The 16,428-nt window shown below is 62.4% G+C and overlaps 2 protein-coding genes across 2 annotated transcripts; one reads left to right on the top strand and one right to left on the bottom strand.

The window, feature by feature from the left end:
• Positions 1–141: 141 nt before the first annotated feature.
• NKX6-3 (NK6 homeobox 3) lies at positions 142–2,401 on the top strand. Its single transcript, XM_068156192.1, has 3 exons — positions 142–533; positions 1,482–1,651; positions 1,728–2,401. Exons 1-3 carry the CDS (start codon positions 152–154, stop codon positions 1,956–1,958), a joined length of 783 nt encoding a protein of 260 aa, XP_068012293.1. The 5' UTR covers positions 142–151; the 3' UTR covers positions 1,959–2,401.
• Positions 2,402–7,923: 5,522 nt separating this feature from the next.
• Positions 7,924–15,271, bottom strand: GPAT4 (glycerol-3-phosphate acyltransferase 4). The gene is made up of 12 exons (XM_068156771.1): positions 14,391–15,271; positions 12,149–12,218; positions 11,568–11,865; positions 11,346–11,420; positions 10,674–10,763; positions 10,484–10,577; positions 9,890–10,005; positions 9,644–9,699; positions 9,262–9,347; positions 8,921–9,049; positions 8,736–8,815; positions 7,924–8,306 (listed from the first exon to the last, which is right to left on the bottom strand). The coding sequence occupies exons 1-12, from the start codon at positions 14,553–14,555 to the stop codon at positions 8,198–8,200; spliced, it is 1,368 nt and encodes a 455-aa protein (XP_068012872.1). The 5' UTR covers positions 14,556–15,271; the 3' UTR covers positions 7,924–8,197.
• Positions 15,272–16,428: the final 1,157 nt, after the last annotated feature.

The following is a 16,428-nucleotide window of genomic DNA, read 5'->3' as shown; positions in this document are numbered from 1 at the left end:
GGCCGTGGCCCCCTGGCCAACCTGCCAGGGCCAGCCAGGTGCCCGCTGGACAGGGCAGGCAGGGCTCCACTAGCCCTTGGGCCGGTGGGCATGGGCTGGCCATCGCACCTCCGAGGAGCTGGGCTCTGAGGTCCACTTTGGCATCAGAGCCATGGACACCAACCTGCCAGGCACCTTCCTGCTCAACGGCCCCTCACTGGGCCCCTTCCCTGAGGCCAAGGCGCCCGTCTGCCAGTACTCGGTGCAGAGCTCCTTCTACAAGCTGGGCCCCCCTGGGCTTGGTGCCCAGCTGGCCGCTGGCACCCCCCATGGCATCTCTGACATCCTCAACCGGCCTGCAGCGACGCCGAACAGCAGCCTGCTCCCCGGCTATCCCCACGCAGGCGGATTTAACGGACTGAGCTCCCCGGGCGTCTATTACGGGGCCCAGGTGGGGACCCTCCCCAAGGCTGGTGGCGAGTTCCTCCCACGGGGCCGCAGCTGCTGGGCAGAGGCAGCCCCAGACTGGCGTGGTGGGCGGCAGTGCGGTGGCCGTAAGTACAGCGGGGCCGGGCAGGGTGGGTGGTGAGGGGGTGCTGCAGGTGGGGGGTGCCCAGCAGAGACCCAACCCATCAGCATTAGGGCAGGGACTCATCTTCTCCATTGCCCTGTGTGAGGCATGGTTGGGCACTGCCCCAGGACAGTGGGAATGGCCCTTGCACCAGAGCTGCCAGCCTGCCGTAGAGGTTTTGGCTGAAGAGCAGAGGTGGCTCCCATGGCAGAGACGAGCTCTGCTTGGCCCCCAAGCAAGCCACAGCTGGCAAGGACAGGCAGAGCTCCTTGTCCCAGAGATCACTCACCCCTCCGGCAGCCTCACTGGGAGCAGTGCCCAGCCCAGCTCAGGGCAGAGAGGCAGGATGGCCAGCTCTGGGTTGGCAGCACTGCCTGCCTGATGGGGAGCTGGCAGGGGGATTGTAGAGGGTGTTGCTGCTGTGCCAGAGGGTGGGTGGGATGGGAGCATCCTCTGTCCCATGGGGATGAGAGAAGCTGCTCAGTGCTGGCAGCCTCGGTCCCCTTTCCCCTTCTCCAGGTGATGCTCTTGGGGCAGACAGGGCAGGCAGCTTGGCTGCTCACTCTGGGCACAGCCATGAGCCAAGCAGCTCTGCTTGCCTCCCCATCATGCATCCTGCAAGATGTGGGGCACGGGGGCACGGTGCAGGCAGTGCTGCATGGCTCTGGGGTCATGCACTGCTGCTAACGATGTGTCCTCTCTGCTGTCCCAGAGCAGGAGGTGCTAAGCCCAGCTCTGGTGGGGCTGGCACAGGGAGCAGCTCAGCCCTCCTGGGATGGAGCTGAAGCCTCCATGCCAAGCTACAGCTTTAATTTGGAGGGGAAGCAGCATGGAGGAACTCTGTGGGTGCTGAGGGCTGGTGGGCACATGGTGCTGTGCTCAGGAACTGCAGAGCTGCCAGGCATTCACTCCCCTCCCTGCCCTTCTGCAGCCCCTGCTCACCTGGCCGACAGCATCCACAAGAAGAAGCACACACGCCCGACCTTCACAGGCCACCAGATCTTCGCTCTGGAGAAGACTTTTGAGCAGACCAAGTACCTGGCAGGGCCCGAGAGAGCTCGGCTGGCCTACTCCCTTGGCATGACGGAGTCCCAGGTGAAGGTGAGTGTCGGTGCCCGCACGGGCCGGGGTGCGTGGCACGGTGCCTACTAATGGGGCCGGGCCCGCGGGGCGGCAGGTCTGGTTCCAGAACCGACGGACCAAATGGAGGAAGAAGAGCGCCCTGGAGCCCTCCTCATCCTCACAGCGGGTGGGGGGCTCTGGCGGAGAGCGGGCAGCCTCTGAGGCCGAGGACGACGAATACAACAAGCCCCTGGACCCCGACTCGGACGACGAGAAGATCCGGCTGCTGCTGAGGAAGCACCGCGCAGCCTTCTCGGTGCTGGGCTTGGGCACGCACAGCGGCTGAGTGCCAGCACAGCACAGCTCTCCGGGCCCCGGGCACTCGACACAGCCTCCCGCTCCCTGCCAGGGCAGCGACCCCCCGGCAGGTGGCCCGCTGTGGGGATGGGGCACGCTCCTGCCCAGGGATCGTGGCTCACGGGGCTGGGGGCAGCAGGCATGGGCAGGCGCAGGCACGGCCGTGCCCTCGGCATTGATGAAATAAAGATCCCAGCCCCAGCCAAGTCCCAGCGCTTGCTTCGTGGGCGGGCGGTCCCGGGTGCCTTCCTGAGGCTGGGCCGGAGAAGGGGCTGGGATGGCACCTATGGGGCAGGGTCTCCGTGCCAGGCAGTGGAAGGGGCCGTGGCTGTGGTGCTGTACAGGAGGCAGAAAGAGCCTGCAGGAGCCGGGCAGCCCTGGGGACGTTTCCCAGGCTTTGCCCTGGGTTGGGCGTGCACCGGCAGCCAGAGGTGCTGGATCAAAAGTCACTCGTTGGGGCCTCTTGGTGGAAGCTCTTAGCAGCAGCAAATAAATACCATTTATCTTAACGGTGTGAGTGAGAGCCCATTCAGCTGTCGGGGCTGCAGGATTAATGTGGCATCAATAGCCCCGCGGTGTTTGCCTGCCGGCCCGGTGGGGCCCCCCGTGCTGCGCCCCCACACGTGTGTGCACACAGCTCTGCCTCCCCCTGCCCTGGCTTCTTCTGGCTCAGCCCTTGCACCGTGGTGGGGGGCACAGAGGGTCCCCAGGCACGCGGGAGGCTGCAGGGGCTCCTGCTGGCAGGAGCAGGCTGCTGGGGCCTGGCACACTCGGCCGTTGTTCACCGAGAGCCAGCTCCGTGCCAGGCAGGCGTGAGCAAACAGCCCTCGGGAGGAAATCGATAGCAGATAAGGTGCTGCTGGCTGGCACGGGCTGGCAGCAGCATGGCACAGGTGCTGAGGAGGTGCTGGGGGCTGCAAGCCAGGCTGCCTCTCCCTGTGGCTGCAGGCAGCCTCTGAGGGCAGGCTGATGGCCCAGGGCACCCCTGGGGATGGCCAAAACCCTTGAAGCAGCAGCCTGAGGGTATGGGGCTGCAGACCATTCCCTTCCCAGGCCCCAGGCCCCACATTCGGCTTCAAGCTCTCTCTAATCTGTCACTTTCTGCCATGCACCAGGCTTGAGAGGGCTTGACAAGGAGCCCTGACTGCTCAGCAGCACTTTCCCAGGGTTCAGGAACTGTTCTCCCCCCCCAGAGCCCTGTCTGGTCCCACAGTGAGCGTGGGGCTCACAACTCCTCCCCCTCAGCAGCCCTTCTGCTGCCTGGAGGGGACACACGGCGATGGGTGGCGGAGGTGCAGGGCCTTGGCAAGGGCAGGTCCCGGGGAGGGTGCCTGGGGCTGGGATGGAGGCTGCATGCCCCGGCCCCGTGGCAGGGCTGGGAGAGCCACGTCACTGCCCGTGGGCAGAGCCAGCAGAGCACAAGTGAGGGGCTGCTGTCAGGATATTTTTTTGACATTTTCTAAGCTGCCCGGCCTGGCTGACAATTTTTAATGTACTAACTGCCTGGTCCAGTGAGCTGATTAATTGGTGCTGTGGAGATCAATACAAAACAGAAAATTAAAACAATTTTAAAGTGATTAAGTAGTTTAACACCTGTCTGATGCCACGTCAGGGCTGGGAGACAAATACAGCAGGTGGCAAAGGGCCTGCTGCAGCTGGGGAGAGTGACAAATCGCAGCAGCAGCCTGGCTGCTCCCTGCATCCCCGCAGCTGGATGCCTCCTGCAGCACTGCTGCTCCATGCAGGGCCTGGGGCGGCAGCCAGGACCACCCTGCTCTGCCCGCTGCCGCTCCTCCTGCTCCCCATGCACACAGCAGCAGCCACCTCGGCTGTGCCAGCGCTGGGGTCCCATCAGGGTGTGTGGAGCCTGCTCAGTGGGGAGCAGCAGCTCTGTGCTCCCCAAAGCTGCCTTCACAGGATCGCAGCCTGGTAAGGGTTGGAAGGGAGCTCTGGAGATCACACAGAATCACCAAGGTTGGAAGAGACCTCAAAGATCATCCAGTCCACCATCACCACCAGCAGCAGAACAGGATCACCCAGGAAGACATCCAGGCAGGCCTTGAGAGCCTCCAGAGGTGAAGACTCCACCACCCCCTGGGCAGCCTGCTGCAGGCCTCCTGTTTCCATAAAAATCACAGAATTGTTTGGTTTGGCAAAGGCCTCTAAGACCACTGAGCCCAAACAGCAACCTAAGACCACCACAGCCATTAAACCACACCTCAGTGCCCAGGGCTGCCCATCCCCAGGCAGCCTAGCCCCTAGGGCATGCTCGCGTGGCTGTGGCACCTGGGGGCATGGTTTAATGGCCAGGGGGGCGCTGGGTTGATGGTTGGCCTGGATGAGCTTCGAGGGCTTTGCCAAACCAAATAGTTCTATGCCCGCAGCAGCATGCCAAGGGGGTGCTGCTGGCTGCCCGGGGTGCTGCTGGCTGCACAGGGCGCTGCTGGCTGCACAGGGGTGCTGCTGGCTGCCCGGGGTGCTGCTGGCTGCACAGGGGTGCTGCTGGCTGCACAGGGGTGCTGCTGGCTGCCCTGGGGTGCTGCTGGCTGCCCGGGGTGCTGCTGGCTGCACAGGGGTGCTGCTGGCTGCCTGGGGTGCTGCTGGCTGCCCGGGGTGCTGCTGGCTGCACAGGGGTGCTGCTGGCTGCACAGGGGTGCTGCTGGCTGCACAGGTTGCTGCTGGCTGCCCGGGGGTGCTGCTGGCTGCCCGGGAGTGCTGCTGGCTGCCCAGGGCGCTGCTGGCTGCCTGGGGGTGCTGCTGGCTGCCCGGGGTGCTGCTGGCTGCACGGGGTGCTGGCTGCATGGCGTGCTGGCTGCCTGGGGTGCTGCTGGCTGCACGGGGTGCTGGCTGCATGGCGTGCTGGCTGCCTGGGGTGCTGCTGGCTGCCCGGGGTGCTGCTGGCTGCACGGGGGTGCTGGCTGCCTGGGACGCTGCCTGCCCGGGGTGCTGCTGGCTGCCCGGGGGTGCTGCTGGCTGCCCAGGGGTGCTGGCTGCCCGGGGTGCTGCTGGCTGCCCGGGGGTGCTGCTGGCTGCCCGGAGTGCTGCTGGCTGCCCAGGGGTGCTGGCTGCCCGGGGGTGCTGCTGGCTGCCGCGGGTGCTGCTGGCTGCCCAGGGGTGCTGCTGGCTGCCCGGGGGTGCTGGCTGCCTGGGGTGCTGCTGGCTGCCCGGGGGTGCTGGCTGCCCGGGGGTGCTGCTGGCTGCCCGGGGGTGCTGCTGGCTGCACAGGGTGCTGCTGGCTGCCCGGGGCGCTGGCTGCCCGGGGGTGCTGGCTGCCTGGGGTGCTGCTAGCTGCAAGGGGTGCTGCTGGCTGCCCGGGGTGCTGGCTGCCCGGGGGTGCTGGCTGCCCAGGGCGCTGCTGGCTGCCCGGGGGTGCTGCTGGCTGCCCGGGGTGCTGCTAGCTGCAAGGGGTGCTGCTGGCTGCCCGGGGTGCTGCTGGCTGCACGGGGCGCTGCTGGCTGCCCGGGGTGCTGCTGGCTGCACAGGGTGCTGCTGGCTGCCCGGGGGTGCTGGCTGCCTGGGGTGCTGCTAGCTGCAAGGGGTGCTGCTGGCTGCCCGGGGGTGCTGCTAGCTGCAAGGGGTGCTGCTGGCTGCCCGGGGGTGCTGCTAGCTGCAAGGGGTGCTGCTGGCTGCACGGGGTGCTGCTGGCTGCACAGGCTGCTAGCTGCCCGGGGTGCTGCTGGCTGCCCAGGGTGCTGGCTGCCCGGGGTGCTGGCTGCACAGGGTGCTGCTGGCTGCCCAGGGTGCTGGCTGCCCGGGGTGCTGGCTGCCCAGAGTGCTGCTGGCTGCACGGGGTGCTGCTGGCTGCCCGGGGGTGCTGCTGGCTGCCTGGGGGTGCTGGCTGCCCGGGGGTGCTGCTGGCTGCACAGGGTGCTGCTAGCTGCCTGGGGTGCTGCTGGCTGCCCGGGGTGCTGCTGGCTGCCCAAGGCGCTGCTGGCTGCCCGGGGGTGCTGCTGGCTGCCCGGGGTGCTGCTGGCTGCCCGGGGGTGCTGCTGGCTGCCCGGGGTGCTGCTGGCTGCCCGGGGATGCTGGCTGCCCGGGGTGCTGCTGGCTGCCCGGGGGTGCTGCTGGCTGCCCGGGGTGCTGCTGGCTGCCCGGGGCTGGCAGGCAGGGCCGGGCCGGGCCGGGCCGGGCAGGCTGGCAGGCAGATGGATCGCGGCTCCGCTTCAATTCCGCATCCCTTTTCTCCCAGCCCACCCCCCGCGGATTTCCATAAATCAAAGAGCCACACTGTTTAATAAAAATTTATTGACTTACAAGTGATTATTTATCAAAAGGCCATTAATAGCAGCCCCGGGAATGATGTGCTACTGGGTGGTGCGTGGAGACTAATAGCAAATCAATGCCAGCAGCCGGGCAGAATGCATATGAGGGCCCCGGGCCCCAGCGGGCTGCATGGCTGCTGCAGCCGGAGCCGGCAGCCCCTGCCCCGCGGGCCGCCCGCTGCCCCCCCCAGTTATTTATGGTTTACAAATGAAATGATCGATACTTTTAATCTAGAGCTAAATTTATTAACTTTCTCATCGAAGAGAGACATATTGACTAGGGGCATGGGGAGGGGGAGCTGAGCAGAGATGGATGTGTGCCTCCTAACCTGGCCGAGCCGGCTCCCTGCCTGTGCCCAGCAGCCTGGCAGCACAGCCGCTGCCAGGGATGGGCCCCGGGCAGGGCAGGGTGGTTGGAAGTCCTGCAGAGCTGGGCAGGCAGGCAGGGAGAGCTCCTGCACATCAGCACAGCATTGGGGATGAGGGCTGGGAGAGGGAGCTGTGAGCAGAAGAGCTGTGAGCAGCTTGCAGCCAGGTCTGGATAGCAGGAAGAGACTCTTGACAGGGAGGTTGGGGAGACACTGGCACAGGTTGCCAAGGGAGGCTGTGGATGCCCCCTGCTTGGAGGTGTTCAAGGCCAGGTTGGATGAAGCCTTGAGCAGCCTGGGCTGGTGGGAGGTGTCCCTGCCCACGGCAGGGGGTTGGAACTGGGTGAGCTTTAAGTTCCCTTCCAACCCAACCCCTTCTGTGATTGAATGCCCAGGGGTGATGCCTGTGCTGGGGTGAGCTCCTGCCCATGCTCTGCAGGGACTGTAATGCCCCCCAGATATGAGAGCTCTGGGTGCATGGCCCAGAAGGATGGAAAATGTGCTTGGGAATGTGTTGCTGGCTAGGAAAGGTGAAGTAGAGCCTGGAGCCCCTGCCCAGGCAGGCAGCAATGCCCATGGTTCCAGCCCAGACTTTCCTGCAAGAGTGGTCAGGCACTGGCCCAGGCTGCCCAGGGAGGTGATGAGTCCCCATCCCACAGGAACATAAGGGAAACTGGGAAGTACCTGGGATGAATGCTCAAACCCAAGCTGGTTTACTGAAAGGGAAAGGGCTACCACCTACAGCACAGGACTGCAGGTTCCTCACCACAGACTGAGCTATCTCTGTGCCTGCTGGTGCACAACAGGACCAGATCCCCCATGTGCCTCAGAAGACATTTGAAAGAGGATCTCCTGCCCCAGCCATGGAGTCTCTGGCTCTCCTTCCCACCCTGGGCTCCCAACGTAGCACAAATGGATCCCACAAGAGCTCCACCTGCCACACCAGCGACAACTGCCTGGCAGCTTGCAGTTCCAGGAGCCAGAGGCAGGCCTGCAGGAAGGATGATCCCAGCTGCTGGAGGAACCCCAGCAAAGAGGCTGCTCCTCAGATGCTGGAGAAGCAATGGTCTGAGTCAGGCTATGACAGGAGGGTGGTGAAATGAAAAGGAAAGGTTTCTCCTTCTGCAAGTAAAGCTGGAAAGGGCCTGAGACCACACACAGCTCCCAAAGGGTTGGTGCTGCAGACGTGAGAGGCACAGGCTGATGAAGACTCCCCTGGTTGTCAAGGCAGCCAGTTTGAGTGCAGCTCAGCAGTTCCTGTGCCATGGCACACAGAGACACCAACAGACCCCTCCTGGGCCTGTAAACACCACCTGGAAGCATCTGACACCAGAAGTGTTTCATTTAATACTGCCCCTGCAAGGGGCTTCACTGTAACAGTAACGAGAAGGCCTCTGCCAAGAGCTGCCCAGGGCCTGCACGCTCTGGGCAGTAACAGAGCCTCTGGGAAAGAACAGCCAGAGGATGAAGCAAGTCCAAGTAGCTCTGGAGCAGCCAAAGTCCAAAGATTCACAGCTGCTGCAGACAAGCCCTGGCTTGTGTGGGGGACAAGGCCCTGGCCAGGCCCAGGCCCAGGCCCAGTGCTGGAGGCAGAGGGCTCAGGAGCGGCTCCGGTCTTCATGGTTGCCTACAATCATTTTGCTGTAGAGTTTCTGTTGCTCCTCCTTGAATGTGTCTTTCACCTTCTCCCTCTTCAGTCCTCCATCCCTGGGGAGAGAGTCATACTGTCAGAGGAGCTGCAGGCCTGAAACATCAGCTGCTCTGATGCCACTACAGCAGGCTGCCTCCCAAGGCCCTCTGCTTCCCAGGCTCTGAAGTCCTCAGTGCCTGAAGAAGGAGGTGCCCAAGCTCAATCCATTCTGCTGAGCAGCCCTAAGTCAGAGCCAGGGCATCCCAGTGCAAGCCGGCATCACAGAATGGAGGCCTGGAGCCCAACACACACAGCAGAAGCAAAGGCTTCAGTCCCTGCTACAGAAGAGCAGCCTTGGAGGCCACAGGCCAAGTGTACTCCACTTCTGCACAGGCCTGCTCTGCCCAGCACAGGACAGAGCACAGCTCTGCTGCCCACAAGCACACAGCAGGACCCAGGGACAAGGAACCCTGGCACCAGCAAGAGAAAAGCCTGCCTGGACTCACCAGAGCAGATCCACAAGGCCCCCCTGCCTGGCAATGGCTGACTTCACTCGATTGGCAAACTGGACAGCGTCCTCTTCAGGCTGTGACAAGATGACACTGCTCAGCAGGAGCACAGGGACACCGCTCAGCAGGAGCACAGGGACACACAGGCAGAGGGCCAGGGCAGCCAGGTGCTCCTCACTCACCTGCCTGGTCATTGGGGGCAAGTACCAGACGCTGCAGACAATGGCCCAGCTCGTCATCATCCTCAGGAGGTAGGTTACCATGCCGTACTTGCTGCTGTTCCAGAAGGCATCTCCAAACTGTGGGTCATACTGCAGAGGCAGAAGAGCACCTGGAGGCCTGGCAGTGGTTGTACCCTCCCCTGAGGCTCCAAGTCCCACCCCAAGCCCAGCTACAGGCCAGGCCTCCCAGAGCATGCAGTGGGCTCAGCTGCCCCATGCCCTCAGAGCAGGCTGTTGGCCCAGCAGTGTCAAGACTGAGCTGCCAGCACTGAGCTCTCATGGCCACGTTTGCCCTCTCATACCTTGATAGCTACAGGGTAAACTGTGGCTCCAATCTCAAAGCTTCCCTTTTTGAACATCATCACAGAGGTGTTGTTGATGCAGGTACCTGTAAGGAGCAAGCACAATCTTCTCAACTTCCCTTTGCAAGGTGGATCAGAAGTCCAAGCTGTACACCTCAGGGCTGGGCCACAGGCACCCAGCAGCCACCCCTGGCACTCACTGCCTGTGCAGGGGCTGCGTCACCAGGACACCACAGACCTGACTGACACACCCTGGGCTCAGCCAGCACTGAAGAGGCAATGTCCCCTTTGCCTCAGGGAGGGGTCTCGAGGCCCTTGGCTGCACAAGAAGGGAAGGAACAGAGCCCCAGTGTGCCTGCCTGGCACCTCCCCCACAACTCACCTTCAGGAAAGATCAGAATGGGCAGCTTGCTCTTGTCCTGGACGTGCTCTGTGAGCCTAAAGAGAGGAGTGGCACCGGTGAGACCGCCACTGCCCAGCCACACAGCACACAGCCCTTGTCCTGCAGTCAGCAGGGACTGTCTGGGTGCCAGCAAGAGTGGCAGGCTCCCAACACCCAGTGTCCTCAGCCCTGAGCAGCAGGCATCCCCTCCCCAGGCTGCAGCCCCCTGCCCACCAGCTGCCACACCTCTTGGCGACGAGATGCCGATCCTTGACCTCGGAGCGCTCGAACCAGACGTGGGGGCAGGCCTTGACCATGGCTCTCTGAATCACCCCCATCAGCCCCCCGTGGATCTGGCCCACCTGAGCAGCACAAGAGACAAGTTACAGAGCTGAGGACACAGCAAAGCCAACGCAGCTCCCAGCTTCACTGCCAAGGTGAGGTTCATCTTTCTACCACTGCCCTGGAAAGGCTGAGAGGAGGAAAAGTTCCAGGCTCAGGCTTGGGAGGACAGAAGTAGCAAACCCCAAGTGCCTTCCACACTGCTGGAGGTCCAGCTGGAAAGGTCCTTTGCCCTTCCATGGATATCAAAGCTCAGAGATCTACTGGCAAAGCAGTGCCCAGAGATCTCTGGTGCTCCAAGGCCCAGGCTAAGCTTGCTGGGAAGCCACACACAGCAGGGTACAGCATCTGAGAGTGCCCCGGGACGTCATGCAAGGACATGCAGCTCTGCATGCTGAAAAGCCTCTTGCTGCCTACTCCTTGTCCCAGGCAACATGCCTGTCGCTCCCCCCAGAGAGGTGGCCAGGCCCTGGCAGCAGGGCTGGGTGCAGCCCTTACCATGGCGTAGTAGCCGTCGCTGGCCAGGATGATCACATCGATGGGGGATGTGTGGTTGGCCACACAGATGCCTCCATTGCGGGGTCTGTTCTCTCTAAACACAAAAGAAAGGTGGCAGTGAGGAGAGAGGAGCCCAGAGGCAGAGCAGGGAGCAGCTGTGGCAGGGCCAGGCGCAGCAGAGCCTCCTTACCGGTGGTGGTAGGTGATGATGGCGGTGAGGGCACGCACGCAGATCCGGTAGCACATCAGGTGCACGTGCTTGCTCAGGAACTCCTTGCACCTGCAGCCCAGCACACAAACCATCATGCCCCAGCAGTGCTGCCACCCAGCCCCACTGCCCCAGGCCACCAGATCCAACCAGGGCATCACACCTCTCCTGCAGACATGTCTCCTCCTGGCTTCTGTTGTCAGCCTATGACCAATGATTCTTAACTCAGGAGAACCAAACTCTGGCCCTGGCTCTCCTGGAGCCCTTCAGGTACTGGAAGGCTGCTCCAAGGTCTCCCTGGAGGCTTCTCTTCTCCAGGCTGAACAGCCCCAACTCTCAGCCTGCCCCATAGAGGAGGTTCTCCAGCCCTCTGATCATCTTTGTGGCCTCTACTGGACCCACTCCAGCAGTTCCATGTCCTTCTTCCTTTTCTCTTACTTTTCCTTTCAGAGCCCAGAGCCAAGCATGGGCCTAGAGCCCACACCTAGGCCCTTTGTTTCATAAGACACAGTGTCGCCTCCTGAGGGCTACAGGTGCCAGGACCACCTGCCCTGTCTCCAGTGGGCAGAACAGACAGGCCTTGCAGGAAGACTTCAGCATTATCAGGTCTGCACAGGGTGGTGCCATCCCCTGTCCCCTCCAAGGTGAACTCACCTTCCAGCTGGTAAATACCCCAGCACTGTAGTACCAGTCACCAGCAGGCTGATGCCAGTGAAGGCCAGGGCTATCCTGCAGAGAGAGGGAAGCTAGGAGGTAGCAGCAGGTCACAGGCCCTCTGCAGCAGGCAGAGCAGGGTGTGTGGGGCTCGGGGAGCAGCTGCAGCGGGCAGAGGCTGCCAGCAGAGCTGGGCAGGGGGCTCCCCGCAGCGGCGCTCACCGGAGGGGCAGCAGGAAGCAGTAGCGGATCAGCACGCCCAGGCCCCAGAGCACGGTGAGCCGCAGGCTGATGTACTGGAAGTTGTAGTTGGTCCTGCTGAGCAGGTTCCAGGACTCCAGCTCCTCAGCTGAGAACCTCTTGGTCACTTCATCGTCCATGATGGTCTCGATGCCTTTGCGGCAGAAGTAGAAGATGTCTGAGAGCTCGAACTCCGGCGTGTCCAGGGCCCTGCCGCTGCCGCTGCGCCGCAGCTCCTTGATCTCCTCCTCCAGCGACGTTGGCTCCTTGGCAATGATGCCTGCAACGTGCCAGCAGCCCTGGGCTCAGCCTGATGTGACAGCCAACGGCCAGAGCCTTCACTCACCCTCCTCCCTCCCTCCCTCCCTCCCTCCCTCCACAGGGTCCCCTCCTTTCTCCAGCCCTCCCAGCTCCCTCGGACGAAGCACTTCCTGGGTGCTCTCCGCAGCTCCCTCCAGCCCATCCACACGGTGTGCCTCAGCTGCTTGGAGAGCACCACCTTCACCACACCTCCCAGGCTGGGTTTTGAACTTCCCATGCACCCATGCAGGGCAGGGCCTCACCATTGGCATAGGGCTTGTACAAGGGGTGGTTCTTCTCCTTGGCACCGCGCTCTATCCTCAGCGTCGCCCACTGCAAGAGACACGCAGGCAAACGAGGCTGGGGAGGCCTGCAGCTGCCCTCAACCCAGCCTGACAGCTGGGAAGACCATGCTCCAGGGCAGAAGATGGAGCTAGAGCAGGAGGGCTCTGTCACGAGCTGAAAGACTGAGTGATGAACACCACTGAACTGAGGTGGAAGCAGAGGCTGGCCTAGGAGGGAGGTTTCTGCCTGCAGTGGGGCAAGAGGACCGGGGGGGAGGTGAACAGCGTGGGCACAGGACAGCCATGGGGTGCACATGGTGTGTGCCACCCTGCACAGCACAGCCCCAGCAGGAAGCAGGCAGGGTCAGAGTGCTCAGTGGTGCAGGCTTTCTGCAGGCTCTGCTGCACCAGGCCCTTGGCTGCACAGCTTTGGGCTGGACCCTGCCTCCTGCTGGGGTGGTCCACAGCACAGGAAGCCAACCATGGGACCGGTCCTGTTTGGCAGCCCTCATTTCTTCCAAGCTCAGAGCACAGGCTGTTATTCCAGGTATCTGCTAAAAACATCAGGCTTATGATGGGATGGGATCCTTCCCTCCCCAGCTCAGCCAACAGCTGCTGCTGCTTCTCAGCTCACCAATCCATCTAAAACAGCAGCAGCCAGCACCCTCAGACAGCTCCCTGGCAGCTGGCTGCCAAATCCCATGCCCAGCCTACCTGTTCTCCACAGAAATAGCTCTCAAGGGCACCACAGAAACTGCAGCCTAGGTTTCTGGCCATTCTCCCTTGCCCTCCAAGTAACCCTCTCAGCCTGACACTCTTCTGCATTACAAGTGTCCAGCTCACCCCACAGCCTCCTCTGCCAGCAGAAGGAACTGCAGGACTGCAGAAGGTGTCTAGATGCTGCCATTCCATAGGTCAGAAGAGGAGCTCTGACCTAGCAGGAGCTGGGTAGCCAAGGTAAAAGGCATCCCTGGCAAGCCCAGCATGCCCTTACCCTGTCTGGAGTGGCAGCAAACCCAGACTCCTTCAGGTGAGGCACTGGGCAGGCCTCCCTCACCACACCTCAGGCTTTTGGAGGGAGTTTGAAGAGCTCCAGGGCTGCTTTCCCAAGTCAGACAGTACAGAGATACTCCTGGGGAGCACCAGCCCTGCTCTAGCAGCAGCAGCTGCCTCAGAAACCCTTTAGCAGCTTCAACTCCACATCTAAGACCCTAAAAGCTCTCTACCTAGCAGAGGGCACCCCTTTTGCTTCTCTCTGGTGCTGTAGGATTTGCCTACTAAGAGCTGCAAAAGTTCTGCTCTCACCAGGGACTTGCTTCAAGGAGAGCTGATGGCTGTCCACAGAATCACTCTGCCAAAGGCAGGCAAGGGAACAGCATGGCCCCAAGCTGGAAAATTCCACTTGGCCTCCCTATGCCAAGAGGGTCAGCAAAGGCTGCTGCTGTCCTGGGAGGCTGCAGGCCCTGACATGGCTGCTGGGCTCAGCAGATAAGCAGGTGGCACTCTGGGACAGAACAGTGTTGAGAGCTCTGGGTTCTAGCCACAGACCACTTGGGACCTGCAGGACAAAAAGTCCTGCCTTATCCCCTGCTTTTTTGCTTTGCTCAAACATGTCCTGGGGAGGAGCAGCCTGGTCCCTCCCCATCACACCCTACACCCCATTTGGCTTCTTTCCACATCAAACTGTAACTGCACTGCCTGGCCTGGGACATTAACCCATCCAGCACACACTTCCCAGCACACCAACAGCTCCTACTTGCAATATTCCAGCCCTTCACTTGAAGTCTTCCTGGATTAATCAGAGGGGAAAACAATCCAGAAAGAGAGGTCTGGAAGGGGAGATTCAGACTGGAGAGGAGGAAGACAATCTTGGCAGTGCAGAAGGGGAGACTCTGGCACAGGCTGCCCAGGGAGGCTGTGGATGCCCCCTCCCTGGAGGTGTTCAAGGCCAGGCTGGAGGAGGCCTTGAGCAACCTGGGCTGGTGAGAAGTGTCCCTGCCCGTGGCAGGGGGGTGGAAGGGACCTTCCCACCCAAACCTTTCTATGATTCTGTGGAACTGCATCCGGCTGAGGTGACCCAGACAGCCCCTTGGCACCAGCAAACCCATCGCCCACCCCAGCCACCTGCCACTCTCTGCTGAGGGGCAAACCCCCCTCCTCAAGCACGACCAGGCTTGGCAAGGGCCCTGTCAGCACAGCAACCCCTGGACAAAGGACTCACCTGGAAAACCTTCAGGAGTGTTTTCATGTAAACCTTGCGGATGCCAAAGGAGACTCCAAAAATCGCCGGCACGATGATGAACACCAGCAGCAGGGTGAAGAGGACAGTTATGGAAATCCCCAAGAGATTCACAACCAGGCTGTCAAAGGGGAGCAGGAGGAACATGGTGAAGGGCCCAGGCAAGGCTGGTGCCCTGCAGCCAGTCAGAAGGGCTGCCCACAGCGTCCCCACCCCTCCTGTTATTGAGCAGCAGTCCCACAGGCGCGCCGAGTCCACCGCCTGCTCGCAGACCCCATGCCAAAGTTCACATCCTCCCGGGGCTCTGCGAGAGAGGGAACGCAACAGGAGCAGGGAGAGCAGCTGGGACAACAAACAAACACTCTGCCAGAAGCCCAGGTGAGCTTGGACGGTGTGGGCTGAGCAGCTCAGAGAAGACAGAACACACAGAGCGGCTGCTCCATAGGCAGGCAGTGGGCGCCGCTGGGACAGGAGCGTGCGACCGGAGATCCTCCCAAGGCACTGCGGAGCAAGTCCTGCCGTGGGGCAGCCTGTGGAGAAGCTGGCAGCAGAATCCCCTCCTGGCTGCTGGGAGCATGCAGAGTCTCTTCACGGGGACAAGGAGGAGTCCATCCCTGAGCCTGCATTGGAGGAGACGGAGGGAGCCGGCCCCGGCAGGAGCTGTTGTTGCTGTCCCCGGGAGGGCACAGGCGCTAGCGCAGGTCCTCGCATGACGCCTGCAGCCAGTTTAATTCTGGATGCCTCTGGCACCCACTCATGCTGAGGGGTGGGTACAGACACCAGCAGAGCTCTTCAAACAGCGAGGTGGCTTCTTGGCAGGCGAGGCACTCACATGTCACCAGCACTACTGGAGCAAAGAGAAACCCAAGTCAGGCAAGTCATGCAGCTCGGAGAGACGTCAGCTCAGAGAGGGTGGCAGGAGGCCAGGGACAGTGGGCTCTGGAGCCTGGAATGCAGCTCCTGAGACACAGCAGACTCACACTGGTGCTCCAGCTACTGCCTGGCACTGCCACAGACTTGGGAATCACCCCCTGCTGCCGCTTGTCCCGTGTTTCCTTATCACTCACACCTCAGATGGACTGGTGTGGAACCACACCTAGAGCACAGGACTGCAATCAGGTCCAAAGTACCGGAAGGGAGCCAATGAAGTGGCAGAGAACCTTTCCTCATGACAAAGACCTGACCACCTCTCTCACTCCAGAGGCATTCGAGAGCCCTGAGCCGGCCAGGTACCCAGATTCCTGGGCAGGCATCACTTCCTCTGCTCCTGTGCAACACCTCAGCCCCAGTCACCGGCAGCGTCATAAGCAGGTCAGGAAGGAAGTCAGCCCCGGGGCAGAATGAGTGCTGATGATCCACGGTGGTGGCATGTGCCGGGGCACGGGGACCAGGCAAAGGTCAGACACCTGGCACCACAGCCAGGGCAAGCACAAGGTCAACCAAGGCTCTTGGGAAGAGATGAGTCTGCTCAGGGGAGAATTCCCTCCAGATGCCACCTTCACCTGGCCACCGACTGCCAGCCCGAGGAGGGGGCTCAGGAGCTACCTCACGGCACGCAGGAGCAGAGCCTGGGAAGGTCCTCTGGCCGCCCCGCACGGCGTGTGCCCGCTGCTGGCTCGGCACTGCCGCACCGCTAACGCCAAGAACATCGTCAGTGCCCCAGAGGCAGGCACCCGCCGGCACAGAGCACGTCCTGGGAGAGGCTGCTCCGAGCCACACGTGTGACTGTGCCTGGTGTCAGAGCTGGCACCCAGCAAAGCCAGGCCCCGTGGTGGCAAACTGGTCAGACCGGCCACCGGAGAGGGGCCCGGTCACCGCGTTCCTTCGCTGTGTCACCCGCCGGCGGCCCGTGGGGACAAGCACCGGGCCGCACTCCGGGCAGGCAGCCGCCAGAGCCGAGCCCCGGGCGAGCGCAAGCAGCGCTGCCTGCTGCCTACGGCCGCTGCGGCTCGGCCAGGAGGCAGCCGCCGCCGCCCCCGGGCTGGCAGGACGCCCGGCAGGGCCCCCGCGCCGGGCCGCC

This window comes from Melanerpes formicivorus, unplaced genomic scaffold (genome assembly GCF_026170545.1).
Source record: "Melanerpes formicivorus ecotype bairdi unplaced genomic scaffold, bMelFor1.0.p_v2 SCAF_34, whole genome shotgun sequence".
Lineage (NCBI taxonomy): Eukaryota > Metazoa > Chordata > Aves > Piciformes > Picidae > Melanerpes > Melanerpes formicivorus.
Note: the sequence above shows the minus strand (reverse complement) of the source record. Positions and strands in the feature narration are given on the sequence as shown.